Source organism: Pelobates fuscus, chromosome 3 (genome assembly GCF_036172605.1).
Source record: "Pelobates fuscus isolate aPelFus1 chromosome 3, aPelFus1.pri, whole genome shotgun sequence".
Classification (NCBI taxonomy): domain Eukaryota; kingdom Metazoa; phylum Chordata; class Amphibia; order Anura; family Pelobatidae; genus Pelobates; species Pelobates fuscus.
In genome coordinates, this window is record NC_086319.1 from 384,116,209 (window position 1) to 384,142,045 (window position 25,837).

The window sequence follows — 25,837 nt, forward strand, 5'->3', positions numbered from 1 at the left end:
AAGTGTGGATTTTTGGTCACATGTCATTAGTGTTAAATATTTTTTTTTTTTTAAATGTCTTATGCGATCTCTTATTTATTATAGATGGTGTGCAGAGAGAAAAAGTTTTACTAGTGAATGTGAAGAACATTGTTCCCCGAACAGACATTGAGACAATTGTAACTGTTGCAGGTAAATTTAGAAAATGTTGTTAATGTATAAATACCATATAAATGATTCAATAAATGCAAATAATGTCAATGTAGATCATATTAAGCAACCCAAGCACCATTATCACTACGTAAGTTTGTAGTTGTTTTAGTACAAGGAGTCTTTTTATCTCAAAACAATTTTGATTATTTTAACAAAAACCCAGGTTTCCCTAACACTCACAATCAGACTGTTTGTGTGTAACTCAGATAGTGGAAGTGGAAGATCCACTCCCAATTTACCCTTCCAAAGCCATGTAAACTTGGATGGCAGTGATAGGCTCCAAGTGCTGGGGTTTGATTTTCTTTTTGTGCATAAGACATCTGCTGACACACAATTTTTAGGTTACTGATTCTCAAACTAGTTCTAGGGTACCAAACAGTCAGTGATTTTGAGATGGCACAGTTCTGATCTAGAATGATAATTATAAAATCAGTGCTACTGAAAGTCTGCTAAAATTGGTCAGAGGACCAGTTTCTAGATCTAATGCTTTTAAATTAATTTTTGCACGCAGGAAGTCCAATCAGTCTCATGGTGGAAGATGCTGTTGTTGGCAAAAAACTAAATCATTTGATCGCCTCGCCATCTGATTGTGGAGAACAGAACATGGGTTTTATGACTACCAGCGTCATAGCCACACGTTACCTTGATGTCACCAATCAGTGGAAGAATGTAGGATTAAACCGCCGAGAACGAGTCATCGAGAACATAAAAAAAGGTAAAGATAGCATAACTGCAGACACAGAATAAGTTCAAAGGCATTTCGAACATGACAAAAATGTACATATTATATTGCAAACATTTTATTTTATACAAATTCACATTTTAGCTCATTTCAGAACATTTACATTTACAAAACGGCAAGATTATTTTATTGCGGTCTCCGTTCTAAATGCATTTACCATAATTTAAATAAGCACCGTGAATATTAGTGCTGCAGAGTTCTCTGATGTATTTGTGTATAATGCACTTTATTGGGAAGTTTATTTCTGTGGAGTTCTGTGGCAAACACATACTCGTTTTCCTGGCACTATAGTGCCCTGAGGGTGCCCCCACCCTCAGGGCCCCCCTCCTGCCGGGCTCTAGGGGGTGGAAAGGGTTAAATTTACCTCTTTCTCCAGCGCCGGGCGGGGGACTCTCCTCCTCCTCTCCTCCTCCTCGGCAGAATGTGCATGCGCGGCATTCACAATGCTTTCCTATGGACGCTGGTGTCTTCTCACTGTGAAAATCACAGTGAGAAGCGCGGAAGCGCATCTAGCGGCTGTCAACAAGACAGCCACTAGAGGCTGGATTAACCCTATTGTAAACATAGTTGTAAAATAAAGTAATAATTCTGTGATAAAGGGCGCTTAAAAGAGGTGGATTGCAGTACAGTACACAACAAAGTGGTAGCAGCTCACACACCAAAAATAGGTACTCTCCAACCTATTAACAATCAAATGTGTACAAACAACGCTATTCTGCAAATAAATGCTAAATAGTGCAAAATGTGGAGCGCTTTAACAATAAAAATGGACACTTACTCCTGTAACACTCAGGAGATATAGGTAGATAATCAGGAAGTCCTTGTATGTCCACGATAGGTGAGCAACCTCAAGATGGAAACAAAAACAGAGAAAACAGGGAAGCAGTGCTAACCCTGGTGTGGAAATCCTTGATATAATAGATGGTCAAATGTGAATAACAATTGGCTTCTCACCTTGTCAGGAGCCGATAACTGGGCTCCCAGTATGCAGATGTAGTGTCAAATATAGAGTGACACAGCCCTTCTTTGCAGCAGCATAGATATATCACTAGTCCACTTGAATAGAAAATATAACATTTATTGTAAATATAATTTTAAAACAATAAAATAAATATACTCAAGTGCTAGTGCTTGATCCAAGATGCGTTTCGCCTGTATGATTCGGCTTTGTCAATTGGTAAATACATGCTGCAAATACAAATTTTAAATATCCCCTAGTGGTAGCTAATTGGAGAACATTATCAGCAGCTGAGTCCCTACACTCCCACCTACATGAGCGCCGTGATTGGATGTATCATGGACGCCATTCTCCAATTAGCTACCACTAGGGGATATTTAAAATTTGTATTTGCAGCATGTATTTACCAATTGACAAAGCCGAATCATACAGGCGAAACGCGTCTCGGATCAAGCACTAGCACTTGAGTATATTTATTTTATTGTTTTAAAATTATATTTACAATAAATGTTATATTTTTTATGATGTACATGGTATTTAGAATGGTCGGGCTTCAAGTAAGCAGGGCAAATGCAGCAGCAAGTAGGTGAAGCAAAGTCAGAGACAGGACGAGATCAAGGATGACAGAGGAACAGCAGAACGAAAAGGCAAGGTCAAGGTAGTCAAAACTGAGCCAGGTCAAAGCCAAAATAACTATACTGTATAAAGACCACAACAGGGTATAGGCTAAACAGAACTGAGTGTATATATAGGAAGTCACAAAATGCTATTGCTCAGCATCACTGTGATGTCAGAGACTAGGTGAGGTGCGTTGTGTGTCCCCTGTGAATGATGTACAGGAGCATCTAAATATAAGAACTCAGTAAGCCCAGCCATGCGGGGAACTTGCAACCAAGGCCTTTGGGTGTGTACATCATTTGATAATTGTTGGAAACTTATTCCATTGAATGGGAAATAAAGTCAACCTTGAATTTGATAACAATTTTTTACACGTCACAAATACTTTTTTATGTAACCTAGGTTTACATTTACATGATATAAAAAGACCTAGGAAGTGACAGTTCCCTTTTACTTTCAGCAGAACTTGTGTGAAATAAAGGTCAGCCTTGAGTAGTTTTCATGGTGTTATGACCAGATTCTATGTTTGGAATTATCGTTAACACATTTACATTATATTTGCAGGTTATATTCAGCAACTGGCATACCGTAAAGCAGATAACTCGTTTGCAGCATTTTTACATACACCAGCCAGTACATGGTAAATCCAAGTCCACTCCATCCCTTTATGGATCTTTTTGAATCCTATGCAGACAAGGTCCTCTCCTTCCTCTTTTTCCTCCGATCCCTCCCTATTCATTTTACAGTTGTTCTTACTTTCCTGTTTCTTCTAAATAATGTTTCCCTTTTTCTACCCTTGTTTCTTCTTTTCTTAGGCTCACTGCTTACGTTGTCAAGGTGTTTGCAATGGCACAGACAGTGGTGGATATTGACAGTAATGTTGTATGTGGGGCTGTTACGTGGTTGGTTCTAGAGAAACAGAAATCTGATGGATTATTTCAAGAGACTGCACCCATCATTCATCAGGAAATGATTGTATGTACAGGTGGAGATACCAATAATTAGCAGTTCCTAGTTTATTTTTATATTAACTTAGTTTTATAGGTTATGTTTTTTGGTCAATCATTAGTAATAAATAGAAATATGAAACAGTCAAAGAGAGGCATTTCATACAGGGGATGCAAAGTAAGCAAGAGAAAGGAAATGTAAAGAACGGTTTATATACCGTATTTATTCGAGTATAACGCGCACACGTGTATAACGCGCACCCCTAATTTTCGATTAAAAATCGGTATAAAGGGGGCGGAGTCTGACCGCCAAGCGGAGTGGACGCGGACCGCATGAGCTCCCGCTCGACGGGCAAATAAATCGTCGGAAACCGGACTTAAAAAGCTCGCAGACACATCAGGGTGCACTCCCTAAGTTAGGGGTGCACCAAGCAAGCAACGAACACACTCCCGACGCCCGTCGGGGCCGGGAGCACTGGACGCCTACCGCGACATACAGGAGCTGAAACCGGGGCGAGACGGCCGCTCATCCCGAGCTCGGAATAACCCGGCAAACAACCTCCCCCCCCCCCCTCTGGACCGGTGGGGGTCATCCCGGTCCTCCCCAGCCACATCAAGCACATATGAGGACGGGCTGAGCAGACTGTAGAGGTGCAACACAGCCAAGGCAAGGCCAAGATGGCGTCCCATTACAGGCCCCAGCCGAAAGGTACAGACACCCAGCCATCACCCCAGCCCATGGCAACGCTAGATCAGCTCTGCAAAAGCTTTTGGGCAATACTCCGCAACAACGGAGCCACACAAGTTCAAGCAATGAGAGCAGTGAACGCGTGGTTGCGCCCGGCCACCAGACGCCGCTATTACGACGCCATGCCGAGGGCCCTCAGAACAACTGCCCGGCGGGGCAGCCGCAAACATCCAATAAAGCGGGGAACACTACCCGGGCACACGGGCGCAAACACTCAACCTCACCCACACAAGTACCTAAGTGCCGCGCAGGCCCCACAAGCGAGACCCACGCTGAGCCAGAGAATCAGAGCCCAGCGCGGCACCCGGGGCCCCTCAGAAGTTGCAGCCGCCTACCGGATCAAGGTGAGCGTGACCACACTGACACCCGTTGGAGGATCTGAATCGCTGCATAGAGGCGACGCTGAATCCACCTGTCATCACGGACTGGACCCACAGGAACTCCTGAACCACCTTCCAGGGACTGCATTCAAAGCATCCAGAACGGGCATTGGCTGATGCAACCCGGACTGCAGCCCGCGACCTTGCCTACGGAGCAGAGACTCTCTCTCCATAAGGACGGAGGCAACAGTACCCCAGCTACATCCTTTATATGTATGCCCATAATTGATATGTGCCAATGACTGCTTAATATGTGCCGATAATTACTAGGAACCTACGATTGAAATGTGCTTACATTTAACATGTTCCCTACACCTGTTTTAACATGGTCCTCCTGTTTTAACTGTAAGGCTTCCTGTTCCAATCTGCAATAGCCTATAAGCCAGACTACTGTCACGCTTTTGGGAATATATATCTAGGCACCTCTCTCCACTCTGCTTATTAAGGACACAACATTGCTGGGCTAACCATAGTTTAGCGGGCCATTCTGTACTTTTATAATCAATTAAGTTAAGACCAATACATACAAAATGTCCTGGCCAGCCCTAAGGGTCTAGTCTTTTTTTTTTCTAAGCGACAATGTAAGCGTTAGCCTGGATCAATACATTCATATATTGTCTGTGATAGCGCACCTAACGTAATGCAAGCGTAAGTTAGTCTAACTCTCAACCTTCCACTTAAATATGATGGTCAACTTTCTAAAAATCTCATGTCATAACGTGAAAATATCCAAGCAATGATAAGCCACACTGCTTATAATTAGATACAGCTCTGCTACAAAACGCGTTCATACCATACCTTCTTTAGCATAGGTGATCTAGCAATGTTAAGCAACAAACATCTTTATTTTATTTTGTTATATTTAATTCTACTCTGCTAACCTCCTGTTTAGTTAAGCAAAAAAAAAAAAAAAATGGTGCGAATTACTATGCCACTGTCTAACTTTTATGAATCCTTTCATACGCTGTTGTGGCGTTTTGTTGTTATATTATGCTCATCTGCACAACAAAAATAAAGAATTAAAAAAAAAAAAAAAAAAAATCGGTATAAAATTTTGTACCGATTTTTAATCTAAAATTAGGGGTGCTCGTTATACTCGAATAAATATTAGCCCAGCAGAAGAGGGAGGGAGTGGGTGCTCTGATAATACCTCCCAGGACCGCCGGGCAGCAAGCGTTTACTCACCTCCCTGCAGCTCCTCCAGCTCCCCAGTGTAAATCTCGCGAGACCCGCGGCCGTCAGAGCTGGCCGCGGGTCTCGCGAGATTTACACTGGGGAGCTGGAGGAGCTGCAGGGAGGTGAGTAAACGCTTGCTGCCCGCCCCCCAGGACCGCCGGGCTTGTAATGAGCCCGGCGGTCCTGGGAGGTATTATCGGAGCACCCACTCCCTCCCTCTTCTGCTGGGCTAATATTTATTTGAGTATAACGCGCACCCCTAATTTTAGATTAAAAATCGGTACAAAATGTTGCGCGTTATACTCTAATAAATACGGTAAGTATAATATGAACATCCCGTTATGAGCTCATGAAAACAATAAGAATGAAATCAGTGGATATTGTCAAGTAATGAAGAATATAACTCAAGTACTGCAGAGGAAGCCCTAGATTAAATCTAAAGTCATGGGTACTAAAAGCAATAGAGAGCAGCAAATGGAAGGGTAAAAAGATGTCTAAAAACAAAGAAGTTACAAAAGAGAAGCAAGGCACATGATAAAGAATGTGATGGATCAAGGAACAGGAGGGCAACATCCTACCCTCTATGAGGCCCCAACTCCCATCCCTCTGTTCCCCTGACACCTTTCATGGAGTAACACTTCAGCGTTCGTCACTCAGCGGCGAGGAGCCGGACCCCGCCCCCCTCTGACACAGCTCTGACAGTATTTAGGGAGACTGGGCCAGAGGGAGGGTGCTTGGTGATTGATTGTGTGACCTGCCTCCGCGAGACCGCGGGCTCCACAGGCTCAGCTACTGGGAGCTACTTCCACCAGACTTACCTCTCCTCAAGCTGAGACAAGCCTTTGAGCAAATGCAAGGATTGCTGCATGCCATAAAGGATTACTGGAGAACGGATACTTTGCTACTTTACAAGTGGACCATATCTCTGAACTATTGGAGGACTACCCATATTAACCTTAAGTATATCTTTCATCTATTTGTCTGCAATATCATTTAATAATGAACTAATGCTTGCTTACTCAAATCTTCATTGCTACAAGTTACTAATCTCATGAAGGACAACTCCCATCATGCTTATTCACTATGAACTGTTTCTTGCTTTGCAAATACATTCAGTGCTTCAAGTTACTAATCTCATGAAGGACAACTCCCATCATGCTTATTCACTATGAACTGTTTCTTGCTTTGCAAATACATTCAGTGCTTCAAGTTACTAATCTCATGAAGGGCAACTCCCATCATGCTTATTCACTATGAAATGTTCTTGCTTTGCAATTACATTCAGTGCTTCAAGTTACTAATCTCATGAAGGACAACTCCCATCATGCTTATTCACTATGAACTGTTCTTGCTTTGCAAATATTCTTAGCTACTTGATTATTGTTCCTATTGAAGATTATTCTCATGAACAAATGTTACTGAATGCATCTCTGAAGAAATACTTAATAATGAACTTTGTGTTGTTGATTACTTGCACTTCTTCTTATTGGATTATTGCCTAAATGCAATTTATTTAAGTTTAACACTTATTAAAACTTCGGTTGAATCAAGTTACCAGTGATTCTCTCTTTTCTTAAAGCTACAGTATTGAAACTTAAGGATTCTCTATTTCTTCACTATTGTAATTAGGGAGATTACAAACTGCAGTTGAGTTCCAATCCAAATCACCCCTAGTAGCGTAACAACAACCTTCATTAAGAAATTTGAGCCAAGGGTTCCAAATGGCTCTATTCTGGGATATAGCGTAACATTGCAACTCCAACTAATAAGGTTCATCAGGCAACATGTTTGAACTCAACATTTGCACTGACCCACATTCAGGGTGTATAGGGAAGCAAAAGTAAACACCTATTTGGGATCATCACTGAAGATCAGTAAGTAACTCTGCTTTGTCCAATTATCATAGCCTCCAAAGTGCACTGGGTCACTTTGCCTTTTATTGCAGAAATTAATAGCGGGCAAACTGTTCCAATGATAATGTGAGCTATAGGTAAAGCAGGACACTCAGACTATTATCTTACTAGTTTATGTAGTCCTGAATATCTTACACAATGCTATTCCATATTGGTAACTATAGCCGTTCTATCAAGCATGTCTATTACACTTACCCTTGTTGCCCAGTTATCCCTTATCAACTACCAATTGCCACTTCATTGAAAACCAACATGTGTTATCTCAACATGGTCTATACTTCACAATAACATGTTTACTATTATTAATTAGAGATGTTGCGAACACAAAATTTTCCGTTCGCGAACGGCGAACGCGAACTTCCGCAAATGTTAGCGAACGGGCGACCCGGGGAACCGCCATAGACTTCAATAGGCATGCAAATTTTAAAACCCACAGGGACTCTTTCTGGCCACAATAGTGATAGAAAAGTTGTTTCAAGGGGACTAACACCTGGACTGTGGCATGCCGGTGGGGGATCCATGGCAAAACTCCCATGGAAAATTACATAGTTGATGCAGAGTCTGGTTTTAATCCATAAAGGGCACAAATCACCCAACATTCCTAAATTGTTTGGAATAACGTGCTTTAAAACATCAGGTATGATGTTGTATTGATCAGGTAGTGTAAGGGTTACGCCCGCTTCACAGTGACAGACCAAACTCCCCGTTTAACGCACCGCAAACAACCGCAAACAGTCCATTTGCACAACCGCAAACTCCCCATTTGCACAAGGTTGGATACCAAGCTAGCCATGTCCCGTTCCTTGTCCTGACTGATGTCATTGAAGGTCTCTTCCTCCACCCAGCCACGTACAACACCAAGGGTCCCCGAAAGGTGACAACAAGCCCCCTGTATTTCTTTTTTTTTTAAATGTACATGTGGCGAAACCGACCTCGCCACGTGTCCTTGGAGGGGGCTGATTGCCCGCCTCTTGCCTTTGGACTATGGACCAGACTTTATGGGAATGTGATACCCCAGATAGCCATACCATGGAGCCTATTCATATAATGAAAGACTATGGGAAAGACTTTAGCTCCATGGCAATTGTACTGTGTGAGTAGGATCTGCGCGCTATTCGGTAGTTTTGTGCGTGCAGATCCCAGCTATCTGGGGATGGGTGAAATGTCTGTGTGTTATGTGTAAATGTGACTTTATGTATTTTAAAGTGTTTTATGTTGTTTTGCAACCATGTGGTTAATGGAGTCTGCCTTTAGTCCTGGGTAATTGGATTACTTCTCCAATTAACTCCAGGGCAGAAGGGAGGAAACCAGGGTGCATTGTGGGGATGTTTTTCTGCCAGCCAGAAAGGAACAAAAGATACTTTTAGTAACTTTTGAACCCCTGGTCGGATTCATGCCATTTTTTAATATGTTGTTCCCCTGAATGGATTGATTGTGGATATGTATTTTTATGTGAATGCGATGTATGGTTTTAAAGTTATGAAAGTTGTGTAAAAGTATATTTTACACTGTATGCATAATGGGATTATGTGTCACACTAAGGGGAGGGGATGTGTGGGAGGTAACATCTATGTCATTGGTTCTTTTATGCCTCCCCCTGGGTGTGGCCTGTATGTGTGAGTTGGAAATAAAAGCCAGGCTGGATGAGCCAGTCGAGAGTTCCTGTTTTACCCTCAAAGTGATATGTCGTCTCATTATTGGGGGAAGGATTTATTGCATGCTGTTCCAGTTGACTGCTAGGAGTACAAGCCTATTCGTATGGTTCCTATTCAATGGTCTACAGCATTCATATGCTTGGGAGAATTTAAAAGGTTTCTCGGATTCGATGATGGTGGTGTCTGCCAGAGTGCTTGGAGTCCTCAGGAAGCACTAGGAGCATCCATTAACGGAGGTACCAAGTCGGGGTGCCAGGCGATCCGTTACATTGGTGGCAGCGGTGGGATGGCGTCCTAGTGCGAGGAGAAGCAGCTCAGAGACACTGGTAACGTTTGGAATTACAAATTGAGGGCAACGCTAGTATCCGTACAGCGCCCCTGGCTACAGCAGGATGGAATCAGCTAGTTTTTGGACAGCGTTCCATGATGAGGAGGAGGAGGCGGCCGCGGACTTCAGGGATGCAGACAGAAAGGAAGTCTGGTATGATGCCCTGGAAGACGCCCAGTGGCGGCGAGGTGAGAGTCTCCCCAGTGATGAGCAGCGGCTACAGAAGCGTGTGGCGATGCGGATGTATCTATTGGGAGAGCAGCCCCTGGATGAGTGGGTGACAAGACTAGAGACCCTGGTATGGCGAGAGATCTGGCTAGACAACGCATACCAGGCCCTCTGGTGGCATACCATTCGACTTACCCCCTGGACGGCCGAGCACGACTTACCGGAGGGGGATGACTATGATGGCCCGGGTTTATTATGGGATGCCTTGGAGGACGACATTGATCTTGGCAGCACGGAGGGGTCTAGGTTTTGGGACATCTACGACTACCGGATGGGCATGTATGTCTGGGCTGACGAATGCGAGGTGAGCCAAGACATGACCCACCTGGTAACAAGGGAGTGGGAGCTGGAGCAGGACTACCAACACCTGCTCAGCTTCGTGCAGCCCCAACCTACCCGACAAGCAGAACCAGACCTCACTGACTGGTCCTGCGATGACCTCCAGATGGCAGGTAGAGATGGGACCGAGGTCTCTCTACCGGCCCTACAGGGATGCTGGGCAACCAACCCAGACCCCCAGCGGCAGTGTGTAACCCAGGGAGCCGAAGGTGCCGTCCTTCCTCCCCAGCGGCAGTGTGTAACCCAGGGAGCAGAAGGTGCCGTCCTTCCTCCCCAGTGGCAGTGTGATTTGTTGGGAATTGGGAGCCCAGTCTCCATTCCCCAGCGGCAGTGTGAACCCCAGGGGGCCGAAGGTGTCGTCCTTCCCCCCCAGCAGCAGCAGGATTTTTTGGGAATTGGGAGCCCAGTCTCCATTCCCCAGCGGCCGAGGGATGTGCCGGGAATTGGGAGCCCAGTCTCCATTCCCCAGCAGCAGAGGGTCCAGCAGGGAAGAGAGAGCCCAGTCTCCTTCCCCCAGCAGCAGGACACTGTATTGGGAGTAGAGACAGTCGGTCTCCCTCCACAGAGTAGGGAAGTATGCATGGGAGAGGAGATTGTTACCACCTCTCCCCAGCGGCGGATCATTAATGTACAGGGAATAGAGAGCCCAGTCTCCATTCCCCAGCGGCAGAGTGTTCTAATGGGAGAGGAGCTGGTTACCACCTCTCCCCAGCGGCAGCTTAATGTACCAGGGGGAGACTGTAAGCCCCACACCTGTGCAGATGGGACCGTGGTCTCTGCACTTCCAGCACAGGCGGTAGGGACGGTCGGTCCTGCCCCCCCACAACAGGGCTGTTTAGCCAAAGGGGAGACAGTCTGTCTCCGGCAGCAGAGCTGTGTAACTAAAGGGGAGACAGTCGGTCTCCAGCAGCAGAGTTGTGTAACTCAAGGGGAGACAGTCGGTCTCCAGCAGCAGAGCTGTGTAACTAAAGGGGAGACAGTCGGTCTCCAGCAGCAGAGCTGTGTAACTCAAGGGGAGACAGTCGGTCTCCAGCAGCAGAGTGGTGTATTTAAAGGGGAGACAGTCGGTCTCCAGCAACCAGGCTCCAACCAGACTACTCCCGTGGTAGTGCTGGCAACAGGACAGAGTACCGCTGGTCTCTGCCCCCTCAGCAACCTACCAAGGCAGCCTACCAGTCCCCCACACAGCCGTGGTGAGGCACCTGAACCTGGACAAGATTCTCCCTCACCCAGGTGTAGTAACTGTTTATTGTGGGTGGGCTGCTCTGCTGTTTCTGTCTTGTGGGTGGGCTGCTGGACTAACAAGGGCACTGACCGGCAGGAGGTCAAGTACCCTGTTAGTCTGGGGGGTAAAGGGGAGAAGTGTGGCGAAACCGACCTCGCCACGTGTCCTTGGAGGGGGCTGATTGCCCGCCTCTTGCCTTTGGACTATGGACCAGACTTTATGGGAATGTGATACCCCAGATAGCCATACCATGGAGCCTATTCATATAATGAAAGACTATGGGAAAGACTTTAGCTCCATGGCAATTGTACTGTGTGAGTAGGATCTGCGCGCTATTCGGTAGTTTTGTGCGTGCAGATCCCAGCTATCTGGGGATGGGTGAAATGTCTGTGTGTTATGTGTAAATGTGACTTTATGTATTTTAAAGTGTTTTATGTTGTTTTGCAACCATGTGGTTAATGGAGTCTGCCTTTAGTCCTGGGTAATTGGATTACTTCTCCAATTAACTCCAGGGCAGAAGGGAGGAAACCAGGGTGCATTGTGGGGATGTTTTTCTGCCAGCCAGAAAGGAACAAAAGATACTTTTAGTAACTTTTGAACCCCTGGTCGGATTCATGCCATTTTTTAATATGTTGTTCCCCTGAATGGATTGATTGTGGATATGTATTTTTATGTGAATGTGATGTATGGTTTTAAAGTTATGAAAGTTGTGTAAAAGCATATTTTACACTGTATGCATAATGGGATTATGTGTCACACTAAGGGGAGGGGATGTGTGGGAGGTAACATCTATGTCATTGGTTCTTTTATGCCTCCCCCTGGGTGTGGCCTGTATGTGTGAGTTGGAAATAAAAGCCAGGCTGGATGAGCCAGTCGAGAGTTCCTGTTTTACCCTCAAAGTGATGTGTCGTCTCATTATTGGGGGAAGGATTTATTGCATGCTGTTCCAGTTGACTGCTAGGAGTACAAGCCTATTCGTATGGTTCCTATTCAATGGTCTACAGCATTCATATGCTTGGGAGAATTTAAAAGGTTTCTCGGATTCGGTGATGGTGGTGTCTGCCAGAGTGCTTGGAGTCCTCAGGAAGCACTAGGAGCATCCATTAACGGAGGTACCAAGTCGGGGTGCCAGGCGATCCGTTACAGTACACTACTGTTACACCAGATATGAGTTGCACTGGTCTGACACTGTGCCCTGGCAGGCCCTGAAACGCACACGTGTGAAGGAAACTGACTGCTATTATTTCACAGTCAAATTTCTAGTTTTTTTTTTAAATGTACACTACTGTTACACCAGTGATTGGCCCACGTCATGCCTACGCCCCCAAAACGTTCGTGTGTGGGGGTGCTGGAATGACGTGGGTCAATGGGAGCCTTGTAGCGGAGCGGCAGGGGTTAATCCAAGGGCTCTCCGCTGGTACTCAGGATTCCTCATACAGAAGGCAGGACACACAGCATAATTCCCATTCCCAAGGACCACACGACACATAGCCAACTGACAATTTTTATTCACGGCTCCAGGAGTTAACTGTCAACTGTCAACTTTTAAATGTTCTGCAATGCAGTAATAGCAAGACATACACAAGGGAAAACCATCACAGTACATATTGAAGACACAAAATATAAAACCAAACCTCTGAATACTCAGGGGACATGGTACTTAGTGGCGATGTCCCGCCACAAATCTCCACCTTGTCCACTCCCGGCAGCCCCAGCCTGACTCACACGGGTCAGCTGGCTGGTGCCCAGAGTGGACACAGTCTTTTAGTGCCATGTCCCTCTCCATGTCTTCCTCCATTAACTCTATTATATGACATTTACTGCCCCCCTCTCCATGTCTTCCTCCCTTAATTCTATTATATTACATTTACTGCCCCCCTTTCCATGTCTTCCTCCCTTAATTCTATTATATAACATTTACTGCCCCTCTCCAATAGTCCTTGTATTACACACAGTATCTCTGTATTACACACAGTATCTCTGTATTACACACTGTATCTCTGTATTACACTCAGTATCCCTGTATTACACACTGTATCCCTGTATTACACTTAGTATCTCTATATTACACACAGTATCCCTGCATTACACTCAGTATCCCTGTATTACACTCAGTATCTCTGTATTAGACTTAGTATCTCTGTATTACACACAATATCTCTATATTACACACAGTATCTCTATATTACACACTGTATCTCTGTATTACACACTGTATCTCTGTATTACACAGTGTATCCCTGTATTACACTCGGTATCTCTATATTACACACAGTATCTCTATATTACACACAGTATCTCTGTATTACACACTGTATCCCTGTATTACACAGTGTATCCCTGTATTACACTCGGTATCTCTATATTACACACAGTATCTCTATATTACACACAGTATCCCTGTATTACACTCAGTATCTCTGTATTACACACAGTATCTCTGTATTACACACAGTATCTCTATATTACACACAGTATCCCTGTATTACACTCAGTATCCCTGTATTACACTCAGTATCTCTGTATTACACACAGTATCTCTGCATTACACACAGTATCTCTATATTACACACAGTATCTCTGTATTACACTCAATATCTCTGTATTACACACAGTATCTCTGTATTACACACAGTATCTCTATATTACACTCATTATCCGTGTATTACACACAGTATCTCTATATTGCATTCAGTATCTCTATATTACACTCAGTATCTCTATATTACACACTGTATCCCTGTATTACACTCAGTATCTCTGTATTACACACAGTATCTCTATATTACACTCAGGTTACTGGCTATGGGAGGATAATGTATAATAAACACAGGTTACTGGCTATGGGGGATAATGTATAATAAACACAGGTTACTGGCTATGGGGGATAATGTATAATAAACACAGGTTACTGGCTATGGGGGATAATGTATAATAAACACAGGTTACTGGCTATGGAGGATAATGTATAATAAACACAAACACAAAAAAAAAAGGAATGCAGCTTCAGAATTAATCTAAATTGTATGCTGTCTAGGAGGTGGGAGGGTCTGGGAGGCAGGGTCTGCTGCTGATTGGCTGGAATGTGTCTGCTGACTCTGAGGTACAGGGTCAAAGTTTACTCAATGATGAAGAATAGGGGGCGGACAAAACATCGCATATGTTCGCCGTCTGTGGCGAACGCGAACATGCTATGTTCGCCAGGAACTATTCGCCAGCGAACCGTTCGGGACAGCTCTATTATTAATGTTATTATCTTTAAAATGTAATTGTGAAAATTGTCCCTCATTGGCCCTTCAAATGATATTTCCACTGCAGATTTGAAGTCTGTAACTTAGAACAGATATTTTTCTTAATATTATTTTATGACTTTAGAACTTTATCTTGTATTAGCTAAACACATAGTGATGTATATAGCATCCAAATCAACAGACAGCTTATTAATGAAAACTGAAGAAATTAAAATAGGTTCTAGGTATATATTGTGTACCTCACTGAATTAGAGGAATTTGTGCGCATGTATGACGTATCCTATCTATACCACCTATCTATAGTTGTCTCATAATGATGCTCAATTTTCTTTGTCAATCTATGTTATACAGGGAGGAATCAAGGGATCCAACGAATACAATGCAGTTCTCACAGCCTTTGTTCTCATTGCTTTGCTGGAGAGTGAGAAAATATGTATCGCACATGTCGATGTGAGTAGCTTGGCTTAACATGCTGCCAATCATTTCTGAGATTAAATACGATGATTTATTAAGGTCCACCAATATAACCCATTTATCGCCAAACGCCTCCTCTGCAGGTATCTCGAGCATACAATGTCTTCTGATATTGCTCGCTCTCTACCATCACCATATGCTTTTTTATATTTAAAGCGGCACTGTCATGGCCGAATCCGTTTTTTGTTAACCCCCCCTCCCGACCTCACTACATCTAACTGACCCCTTAGTCACCCCAAAATGCCCCTAAACCCCCCATATTACCTATTTTTAATCTTTATTTTCTGCCCCGATCTATATTCTGGGCGCCGCCATCTTTGTGTGGGTAGATGAAGTCCCTGTGGGACACGTCATCTGCCCACACTAGATAGCGCTGTGAGGTTCCTGCACATGCCCAATGATACACTTGGGCATGCGAACAGGAATTTCGTCCATTTAATCGTCAGAAAGATGAATAAATGAATAGAAATTTCAGATGATCAAACACTGAATATCAGTGTTCGTTTGTTCGTTCAGTTTATTACAAGGAGGGAGCTACCGGCGCTCAGCTCCCTCCTTGTAATATGTAAAGATAGAGCGTCAGGGACCAGTGCTCCCCGCCACTTCTTAAGCCCCCCATGTCCTCCCTCACTCTACGGGGGTCAATATGACCCCCGTAATAGCATAAGGGAGATTAAAATCAGTGAGCAGTCTTTATAAGCCTTTCCCTGCTCTGCGGAGCTCAGTCTCCGCTTTGCCCTCACCGGGTGAATATGGATTAATTTTTTTTAGCATCGGGTTTTGTTTTTTGCGTCGGGTTTTTTTTTTGCGCTTGGGTTTTTTATTTTGTTTTAAGTTCGACAGGTATGATGGTTTTTTATTTGGCCTTTTTTGGTGCTGAAAAATTAAGACTTTATAAGCCTTCCCCCGCCTTGCAGAGCTCAGTCTGCACGGAGCCCTCCATGGGTGAAAATTGATTATTTTATTTTGCGCTTGTTTTTTTTTTGTTTTTTTTTTTTTTAAAGTGCGTCGGTTATTATGGATTTTTATTTGCCCTTTTTGGGGGCTGAAAAAAGAAGAGTTTCGAAGAAAGAAGACATCAAATGGTACGTTTTTTTTTTTTTACAGGAATTTAGATAAGGGTCCCCCTCATTATTTTTAGGATGAGGGGCGTAGTTAGGGGTTATTTTTTGGGGGGGCGGGGAGGGGGGTGACTAGGGGCATCTAGTCTGCCCAATTTTCTAAATACTTTCATTAGTCCCTGGCCTTATCTTATAGTTAGGATAGCCTTATGCCTATCCCACGCATGCTTAAACTCCTTTACTGTGTTAACCTCTACCACTTCAGCTGGAAGGCTATTCCATGCATCCACTACCCTCTCAGTAAAGTAAAACTTCTGGATATTATTTTTAAACCTTTGCCCCTCTAATTTAAGTCTATGTCCTCATGTTGAAAGATGAAAGATTGTGCCATTACTATGGCTGCAATAGTGCACCATTGATCTCCTCCATCCTTTACCTCACGTCATTCAATACTCTTTTCTACTGCAGAATCTGAGACACAGTATTGAAAGAGCAACAGCTTTCCTAGTGGGCCAGTACCCAACATTACGCAAACCGCACACTGTTGCAATCACCTCATACGCTCTTGCTATGGCTGGAGTTTTGAATGAAACAAGGACCCTGCTTGCTGCATCCACAGGTAACATATTCATTCAGATGAACATTGTCAAAGGGATACCACAGCACAGGAGGAGCAATTAAGGGGGTATTATTACATTGTCATTATTTATTTCATTTATGTCAAATGACAACATTCTTAAGTTAGTGGCAGTTTTTCCCGATCTTTCTATGGGTAGGTCAATGGACATGACATTTGCACAGACGTTATTCGGCATGTGCTAAAACTTTATATAAACCTTTTTTGCACAGACGTTATTCGTCATGCACTATAACCTTATACTAAATAAGACACGGACACTGTTAATTCTGTTGGAGTATAAAGTCCACAGCTTTTATTAATTAAATTATTCATTAAATTATCATAAATTAACATAATTAACATAATTTAGGGTCATTGTCCAACTATACATTAAATTACTATACCCCCCACACAGTACCCCTGACAATGACCCTACCAATTGAACAATATATAACCAAATAACAATTCACTTGAAACACGGCCTACCAAAGAGGCCCCACATCATATTGTTAACTGTAGGGGTGTACCTCAGACACCCCTACACCCACAGGTTCGTCGCCACCGAAGAGCTAGAACCAACCAGTCCTTAATTCCATCAGGCCTACACCTCGGCCTGTCCAGTTCAAACTCCACGCCAAATTCCAATTTTTACTATGCCCTGTTCCGCCGCTGTGACTGAAACGGAACTGCTAAACCTAGGGAGGGTGGGTGGGACAATTTACAGGTAAGAGGGGCTCTGGTTAAAATGGCCCCTATTCTAAAATGGCTGCTCTTTATACTCCCTGTCTCCGCCCCCAAGCTCCATTAAACTAGTCCAACCCCCAAACACTAGCACCTGCCCACTCCCTGGATCTGTCAAGGCCCACTCCTCCTACTGCGTTGTTCCATGGGCTTCATGACATTTGCACAGACGTTATTCGGCATGTGCTAAAACTTTATATAAACCTTTTTTGCACAGACGTTATTCGTCATGCACTATAACCTTATACTAAATAAGACACGGACACTGTTAATTCTGTTGGAGTATAAAGTCCACAGCTTTTATTAATTAAATTATTAATTAAATTATCATAAATTAACATAATTAACATAATTTAGGGTCATTGTCCAACTATACATTAAATTACTATACCCCCCACACAGTACCCCTGACAATGACCCTACCAATTGAACAATATATAACCAAATAACAATTCACTTGAAACACGGCCTACCAAAGAGGCCCCACATCATATTGTTAACTGTAGGGGTGTACCTCAGACACCCCTACACCCACAGGTTCGTCGCCACCGAAGAGCTAGAACCAACCAGTCCTTAATTCCATCAGGCCTACACCTCGGCCTGTCCAGTTCAAACTCCACGCCAAATTCCAATTTTTACTATGCCCTGTTCCGCCACAGCACATGGCTTGACCTCCTTAAGCGCATGTGCGACCCCCACCACACCTAAACAGGGCCTGCTCAATACCTTCGTGGAAGCCAAGGTTCAACAAATCATTCCCCACGTCTGACAGGTGTACCCCGTCCCTCCTAAAATACCCAGGCAACATGCCCTCCAACTCCCTGTGATGCACCACTATGCCCCCAGAACGTCTGATAAAAACTGCCATTATCTTATTAATTTTACCCCTTGATCGAGCTATTGCAGCCGGATCCCTGGCGTGTCTCCACGCAAAGCGTGGAACCATCTCGGACCACACCACCACCACGCCAGGAACCAGCTCCCTCAGCCGATCCACATCCCTTTTCATCCGTCTCACCAATTCCCTTTGCGGAATCCCACCTAAGTCGTTCCCCCCTCCATGAATCAACACCACATCCGGGACCGACCCACTAACCACTTTCTGAAACAAAAATTTACATAAACTCTGCCAACTAGCGCCCCTAAAACCAAACCAACATAGAGTCACTCGTTCCAAAGGAAAGCCCAGCTGTGATCCGCTTCTGCGAACTGCGGCTCTCTTCTTCGCCCAGTACACATACGAGTGGCCCAGCAACCAAATTTCCAAACCTGAAAAGAGACAAAATTAGTGGCAGAAAAAGGCAACGTCCCCATCCCATATTTTTTCACCCAAGCAATTACACCAACTTATCTGGCCTTACATACGAGCGGAATCGTACTGACTCCCACCTCCCTATTTGTTTGATCCTCTCGTCCCCCAAGCCTAAACGCGCAGCCTCCGTCGCTGCCCCAATGCGAAAAGAGTGCGTCCCAAATTGACTCGGCTCCAGGCCCATTTTCTGCAATCCCATTCGAAAGACCCGCAGAAACTGAAATCGCGACAACGCCGAACCATCGGCGTGTAAAAAGAAACAACCTTTCCCTTCCGGCCGAACCTCACAGTATCTTGTGGCGCAAGCCACCGGGCAAGCCCCTGATCCTGGCAACTCATATAGTACCACCGCACGTCCCTTGTCGTAAACGTCCGTTTTAGACCGGCGCAGCCATATCTGCACCCGTTCACTACCTATGACCACGTCCTCAAACATCAAACCGCCCTTCCCCAACTTGTTGGCACTCACCAACTCACTAATGCGAAAAGCACCAAAAAACGCCCAGACAAACGCCCCAGAAAATAGTGCTACTTCGAAAGGGGAATTACACAGATTGAACAACACCCCTAACAGGTTTTGCAAGACCGAAAACGACACCGGTCGCCTCGGGTCCGCGAGCTTCTTACCCTTCTTAAAGCCCTTCAAAGCCTGGCGTATTAGAAAATTCTTCGTAATGTCCTCCCACCCGTTGAACTTGAACAAAAACGCCATGGCAGACATGCACCTATCTATCACGGCCGGTGACGCCTGTTTAGCAAACAAGCGACACAGTACCCACAACAGCACGTCGACCCTCTGCCCCTGCGAACTGTCACCTCCTACCTGCTGTACCGCCTCGTCCCATTCTTTCCAAACCTTGACGTAGCCTGACCAAGTGCTCGGCGCAAGAGAATTCTTTATACACTCCCCAAGCATGCGGTCCCGAGCTGCCACATCTCGCCAGGGCAAGCCTGCCCCTGTGCCATAGCTTCCGGCGCCGCTTCCCGAAATCGTTCCCACTGAAAACGAGAAAGCGCATCAGCTACCACATTCAACATACCAGGGATGTGCCTAGCCCTAAACACCAAATTAAAAGACATACAAAGAAGGACAAAACGCCGCAGCAAACACAAAACAGGGGGAGACGACGCCGACAAACTATTGATCGCCTGTACTACTGCCATGTTATCCGAATGAAATACAATATGCTTGTTGGACAACACCTGCCCCCACAAACTCACCGCTACCACCACCGGGAATAGCTCCAGAAACACTAGGTTTTTAATCAGCGAGCTCTGCCTCCAGGCCTCAGGCCATGGCTCAGCGCACCAGTGACCCCCCAGGTAAGCCCCAAAGCCTATGCTACCAGAAGCGTCGGTGTATAGACCAACAACCTCCCCTGATGCCGCCGGCTCTCGAAAAATCACCGTCCCATTAAAATCCTGCAAGAACCGGTCCCACACCATTAAATCCGCCTTCATATCCGCCGAAACCCTAATGTAATGTGACGGCAGTCGCACCTTACACGTAGCCTGCGCAAGGCGCCTACAGAAAACCCTCCCCATGGGTATGACCCGGCACGCGAAATTAAGGCTCCCTACCAGCGATTGGAGCCCACGCAGTGTCACCTTCTTGGCCCTCCCTACCGTGGCCACCAGCTCCCGTAGCCGTGATAATTTGTCCCCCGGTAACCTGCATTCCCATTTACCGGAGTCAATTTCTAAGCCCAAAAAACTAAGGCACGTCGTAGGCCCTACCGTCTTATCCTCCGCCAGGGGAACCCCTACTTTGTGCGGCACCCACTGAAACGCGTCCAATATCTGTTTACAACGGTCCGAGTCCCGCGGGCCCACGCAAAGAAAATCGTCGAGGTAATGCACCACCGCGCCCCCTGCCGATTCCGTCCGCACAACCCACTCCAAGAAGGTACTAAACCTCTCGAAATAGGCGCACGAGATCGAACACCCCATAGGCAGGCACAGGTCAACAAAATATTCCCCTTCAAAACAGCAACCGAGCAGATGATGGCAGTCCGGGTGTATCGGGAGCAGTCGAAATGCTGCTTCCACATCTACCTTTGCCATCAGCGCACCATGCCCCAGCCTCCGAACCAACTCGACTGCCTTGTCAAATGACGTATAAGAGACGGAGCTAAGAGCCGTGTCGATGTCATCATTCACCGAAGCCCCTTTCGGGTACGATAAATGGTGAATCAACCTGAATTTGCCTGCCTCTTTCTTGGGGACCACGCCCAGCGGGGATATTCGCAAATCGGGCAATGGCGGTGACGAGAACGGTCCCGCCATCCTCCCCAGTTGCACTTCCTTACTTAGCTTGTCCTTCACTACCTCCGGGTGTTCCCGCACTGACTTAAGATTCCCACATAACATACCAGGTCCCCTAACTACGTAGGGAATAAAGAACCCCTCCCGAAAACCCCGCCACAAGAAAATAGCATCCTCCCTGTTAACGTATCGCCTTAGCCAAGGCAACATCACGTCTATTTTCACCGGAGACACTCCCAACGGAAGCTGCGGTAGCCGCCGCCCCTGTGGGCCCACTTCCCCCGCCAGACTTACCCTTTTTGAAACAACGGTTGACACCGTGGGTCCCCCCGCAGCCTGAACATTCGTGCCGGAACCTGCAATTATTTCCCCATTTGCAATGTCCCTCGTTGAACATCCAACAGAAACCTTTCTTTTGCCCAGCCGACCCGGCCCCTGAGGCCGTGCCGGCTGCCCCAGGAAAGGGCGCCGTCTTCTGGGCCATCATAAGGCGCATCCATAACGGCAGGTCCATTTGGTCCCACCGCATGCTCGCATTCGCTGCCAGCCGTTGACGAAATTGTTCGTCGTACCTCCACCAAGCCAAACCTCCGTAGGTTCGGTACGCATCACCTATCCCATCCAAATAACAAAATAGTTCTGAGCAACGCCCCGGAGCCTTCTCCCCGATTACACTAGCTAGAATGCAGAAGGCCCTCAGCCAATTCCCAAAGGTCTTAGGTATCTTGCGATACCTCCGCCTTTTCTCCTCCTCCTCCTTTTTGGCATCCTTCTTATCCTCCTCCTTCAAGTCTAAGAACTCCTCTAGGGGAAGGAGGGAAAATATCTCCACAAACTCACCTTTCCATATCTTCTCTTTCACTTCCACTTTTAAATGACATCCGAGGGGGCCCGCGAAGGACACATGCACATTCTGCCGCGCCGCATCCGGGACATCACCTACCTCACGCTCCTCGCCCCCTCCTTCCAACCCAGACCACTCAGCCCCCGCTCCTGACTCACCTCCGCCGGGCGCGGACCGCTGTGTCCCCCTGAGCCCTGCCGCCGTGTCCCGACTACTCTCTCGCGCCCACACCTTCCCGAATTGTGCAGGCGACCCCTCTGTCCCAGACCAAGAATCTAAAAATGTTCTTAAATCATTTAACAACTGTCCTGGGTGTCGTGTGTGTGGGAACTCACCACTCGAACCTCTGGCCGCAGCTGGCTGCAGAGGCGCCGTCCTTCCGTCCACCTTTTCAGGCACCGGAGAATCCCGTTGTCGCCGACTCCCATCCGCCTGGACTCGCCTCGAGACCGTAGGGGTATTGCTCCGAGACCTGTAGGGAGAAGGAAATCTGGGTAGTCTGTCCTGAACCTTCCTCACCCGCCTTTCCTCCCTACGTTCCTCCCAATCCTCCTCAGCAACGCTTCGTCTCGCAGGGCGACTGCCCACACGAGGTGGTCCCCTCCACCGATCACTGAGCCTCTCTCCCGGTGAACCTGATCTTCTCCGCTGACTCCTCCTCCTGCTATCCCTGGAATCACGCCTCCTGTAACAGGAGCCTGCTACGCTGCACCCGCTCCGCGCAGGTGATCTTTCCCTGCTCCCTGAACTCCTGGTTCTGCTCCTCGAAACGCTGCGCCTGACGCCAGAGAAGCGTCGTTCTGCTCTCCACTCACTCCCTGCGGCCTCCCTGTCATGAAGCTGACCCTGGGAGCGGCCAGATGGGCCCTCTCGCCTACCGCTGACATCCCGAACCCGCTTAACAGTAGGAGCACCCTGTCCCTCAACTGTCAGTGCCGAGCCTGGCCTCTCCTCGGCCGTCTGCCCCAAGCCAGATTCATCATCGCTATCCTGGCAGCCTGCCGTGCGCCCAGACCCACTCGCTTCTTGTGAGGTCCCCTTGTCCCTGCATCTGTCTCCCTGACCTGCCTCAGCCTGAGACGTCCCTGCCATCACTCCGCTGTCCTGGCCTCCCCCCAAGGCCTGAGGGGCCATCATATATCCGCCATCACCATCACTCCCCTGCCCTCCAGCATTCGCACTAGTGGCTGACTCACCGGGACGTGTCCGCTTCGTGCCGCCGCTCACATGACTCCCAGCCGGCCTGGCCTCCGTCCCGGCCGTCTTCTGAGATCCGCCCGGACCGTTCCTCCTGCCAGCCGCGGAACCGCGTGGCTTGGATCCTTCCGCCACCATGCGCTGTGCGGCCGTCCTCGCCAGGCCGCTGCCGCGCCCACCGGAGCGAGCCGTGCGCCTGCCTGGCTCTGTTGACCGGGCCTCACCCGGACCGTCGGTCACACCACATCCCGTCGAAGGGCTCCTCCTCCGCCGCGCTGCGGGCCCAGCGCCCGGGCTCAAACGCTGAGGTTGTCTCGTCCTCCTCGCCGGTCGACGGGCCGGTACCGCAGGAGCAGGCCCGGCAGTCCCCAACTGCTGATGAAGCCAATCCAGTCCTCTGTCCTTCACAGCTGCCCGAACGCCATCCAGGATCTCATCTAGCGACGCCATAATCCTGCAGAAACGACAAAGAAAAAGAACCTCGCCGACCTGACACAATTTACAGGTAAGAGGGGCTCTGGTTAAAATGGCCCCTATTCTAAAATGGCTGCTCTTTATACTCCCTGTCTCCGCCCCCAAGCTCCATTAAACTAGTCCAACCCCCAAACACTAGCACCTGCCCACTCCCTGGCTCTGTCAAGGCCCACTCCTCCTACTGCGTTGTTCCATGGGCTTCACTACCACGCACTGAAAGCTCACACAAGACCATAGTGTAGAAAATTAATGTCAGGTAAATTACTGGGGTAGAGCATTGTCTCTTATAATGGCCACTTTGCAAACAATGTATCATCTTGTATTGCTCTTTCCTTGTTTCTCTTGTTGAAGTCACACTGTAACTCCCAATAAAACATGCTGTCCCTGTCTTTCATACCACTAGATAAAGCTCACTGGGAAGAGGAAGGTTCTCATTTCATCACAATAGAAGCCACAGCTTATGGCCTTATGACCTTACTTAAAATGAAGCAGTATAAGCGGACTGGCGCCATTGTACGCTGGCTTACGAAGAAGATCTATTTCAAAGCTGTTTATGGATCAACACAAGTGAGTGATAATCACTATTATTACATACTCTTGTACACTCTTTTTAAACTCATCACCTTTTGAGGCTCTTTATTATGTAAGGCTTATCAGATGAGCTGTACCAACTGAGCTGCAAGGGGTAAGTGGATGTGTGTCTGGTTGTGGGTATTATTATTTTTTAATAAAGTGCATACGATGCAAAGAAAGAGGGGCAAGATCAGGGAGGAACTGAGGGGCTGGCAATGGGAGAAATTAGTAAAACTCCTTTTAGTTATGCATAGAGCCTCCTCCTTAGCTGGTGTCTGTGGTGGTGGTGGTGATACAGGCAGAGGCAGAGAGAGCAGAGAAGTAAACATTTGGGCTGAGGTTCTTACCACTCTGGAGAGAATCACTGAAGACCCATCATGCCAGAGTAGCGCTGCAGAAATGGTAAAAACATAGCTTTATGAACCTACTTAGACTCCTACTATTGACCCTCTTAATTTGTAAAAAAAGGCAGGTGTGTCCAGGCCTAAGTATGATTGTGCAACAGATGCTGCCATGCCACCCAAATCTTCTTAGTTACATTCTCATTCCCCAGAGGTCACCGATCTAGTTGAAAGTCACTGCTTTAAAATCCACCTTGCCCAAGCTTGGCTATTGATCTTTACATCAGATTGATTATAGAGAAGCCAACAGCTTTCACTTACTTATTTATTTTTTTATTTTTTTAGGGGTTTTTGTGACTCCGGTAAAACTGCTTGTGCTTGGCCCTGTAAAGCACTACATTCTTTTTTTTTTTTTTTTTTTTTAAATCTGTCACTATTTTTTTGCAGAGACATAATCTTTTGGAAATGTATTAAAATAATTAGAATTCTTCTTTGTGATAAATTTGTAATAGAAAAAAAAAAGGTAAAAACAAATGCTCCCAACGTCCACATAACTTTTTAAACATTTATTAAAAAAACCTAAATGACTGGGGAATAAAAGAAAAAAGGTATTTCAGTAGCTTAACCTCTGCATATTTATTGCCTCTATTCTACAGCGTTTTGCTTTAAATTTCTTAAATAAACAAACAAACAGTTGACTTAAAGGACCACTCTAGGCACCCAGACCACTTCAGCTTAATGAAGTGGTCTGGGTGCCAGGTCCAGCTAGGGTTAACTAATTTTTTTATAAACATAGCAGTTTCAGAGAAACTGCTATGTTTATCAATTAGTTAAGCCTTCCCCCTAATTCTCTAGTGGCTGTCTCACTGACAGCCGCTAGAGGCGCTTGCGTGATTCTCACTGTGAAAATCACAGTGAGAGCACGCAAGCGTCCATAGGAAAGCATTATGAATGCTTTCCTATGTGACCGGCTGAATGCGCGCGCAGCTCTTGCCGCGCGTGCGCATTCAGCCGACGGGGAGGAACGGAGGCGGAGAGGAGGAGGAGAGCTCCCCGCCCAGCGCTGGAAAAAGGTAAGTTTTAACCCTTTTCCCCTTTCCAGAGCCGGGCGGGAGTGGGTCCCTGAGGGTGGGGGCACCCTCAGGGCACTCTAGTGCCAGGAAAACGAGTATGCTTTCCTGGCACTAGAGTGGTCCTTTAATTTTAGTTGAAACAAATAGATTTGGGAACAAATGT

The 25,837-nt window shown here is 46.4% G+C and overlaps 1 protein-coding gene across 1 annotated transcript in view; it reads left to right on the forward strand.

Annotated features, from left to right (window-relative positions):
- The window catches only part of LOC134603554 (venom factor-like), a 77,988-nt gene that overhangs the window by 34,894 nt on the left and 17,257 nt on the right, over positions 1–25,837 (forward strand). The window contains 7 exon segments of the mRNA XM_063449639.1: positions 85–171; positions 704–907; positions 3,075–3,150; positions 3,326–3,485; positions 15,052–15,150; positions 16,704–16,854; positions 24,091–24,254. Coding sequence (XP_063305709.1) covers positions 85–171; positions 704–907; positions 3,075–3,150; positions 3,326–3,485; positions 15,052–15,150; positions 16,704–16,854; positions 24,091–24,254 — 941 coding nt within the window.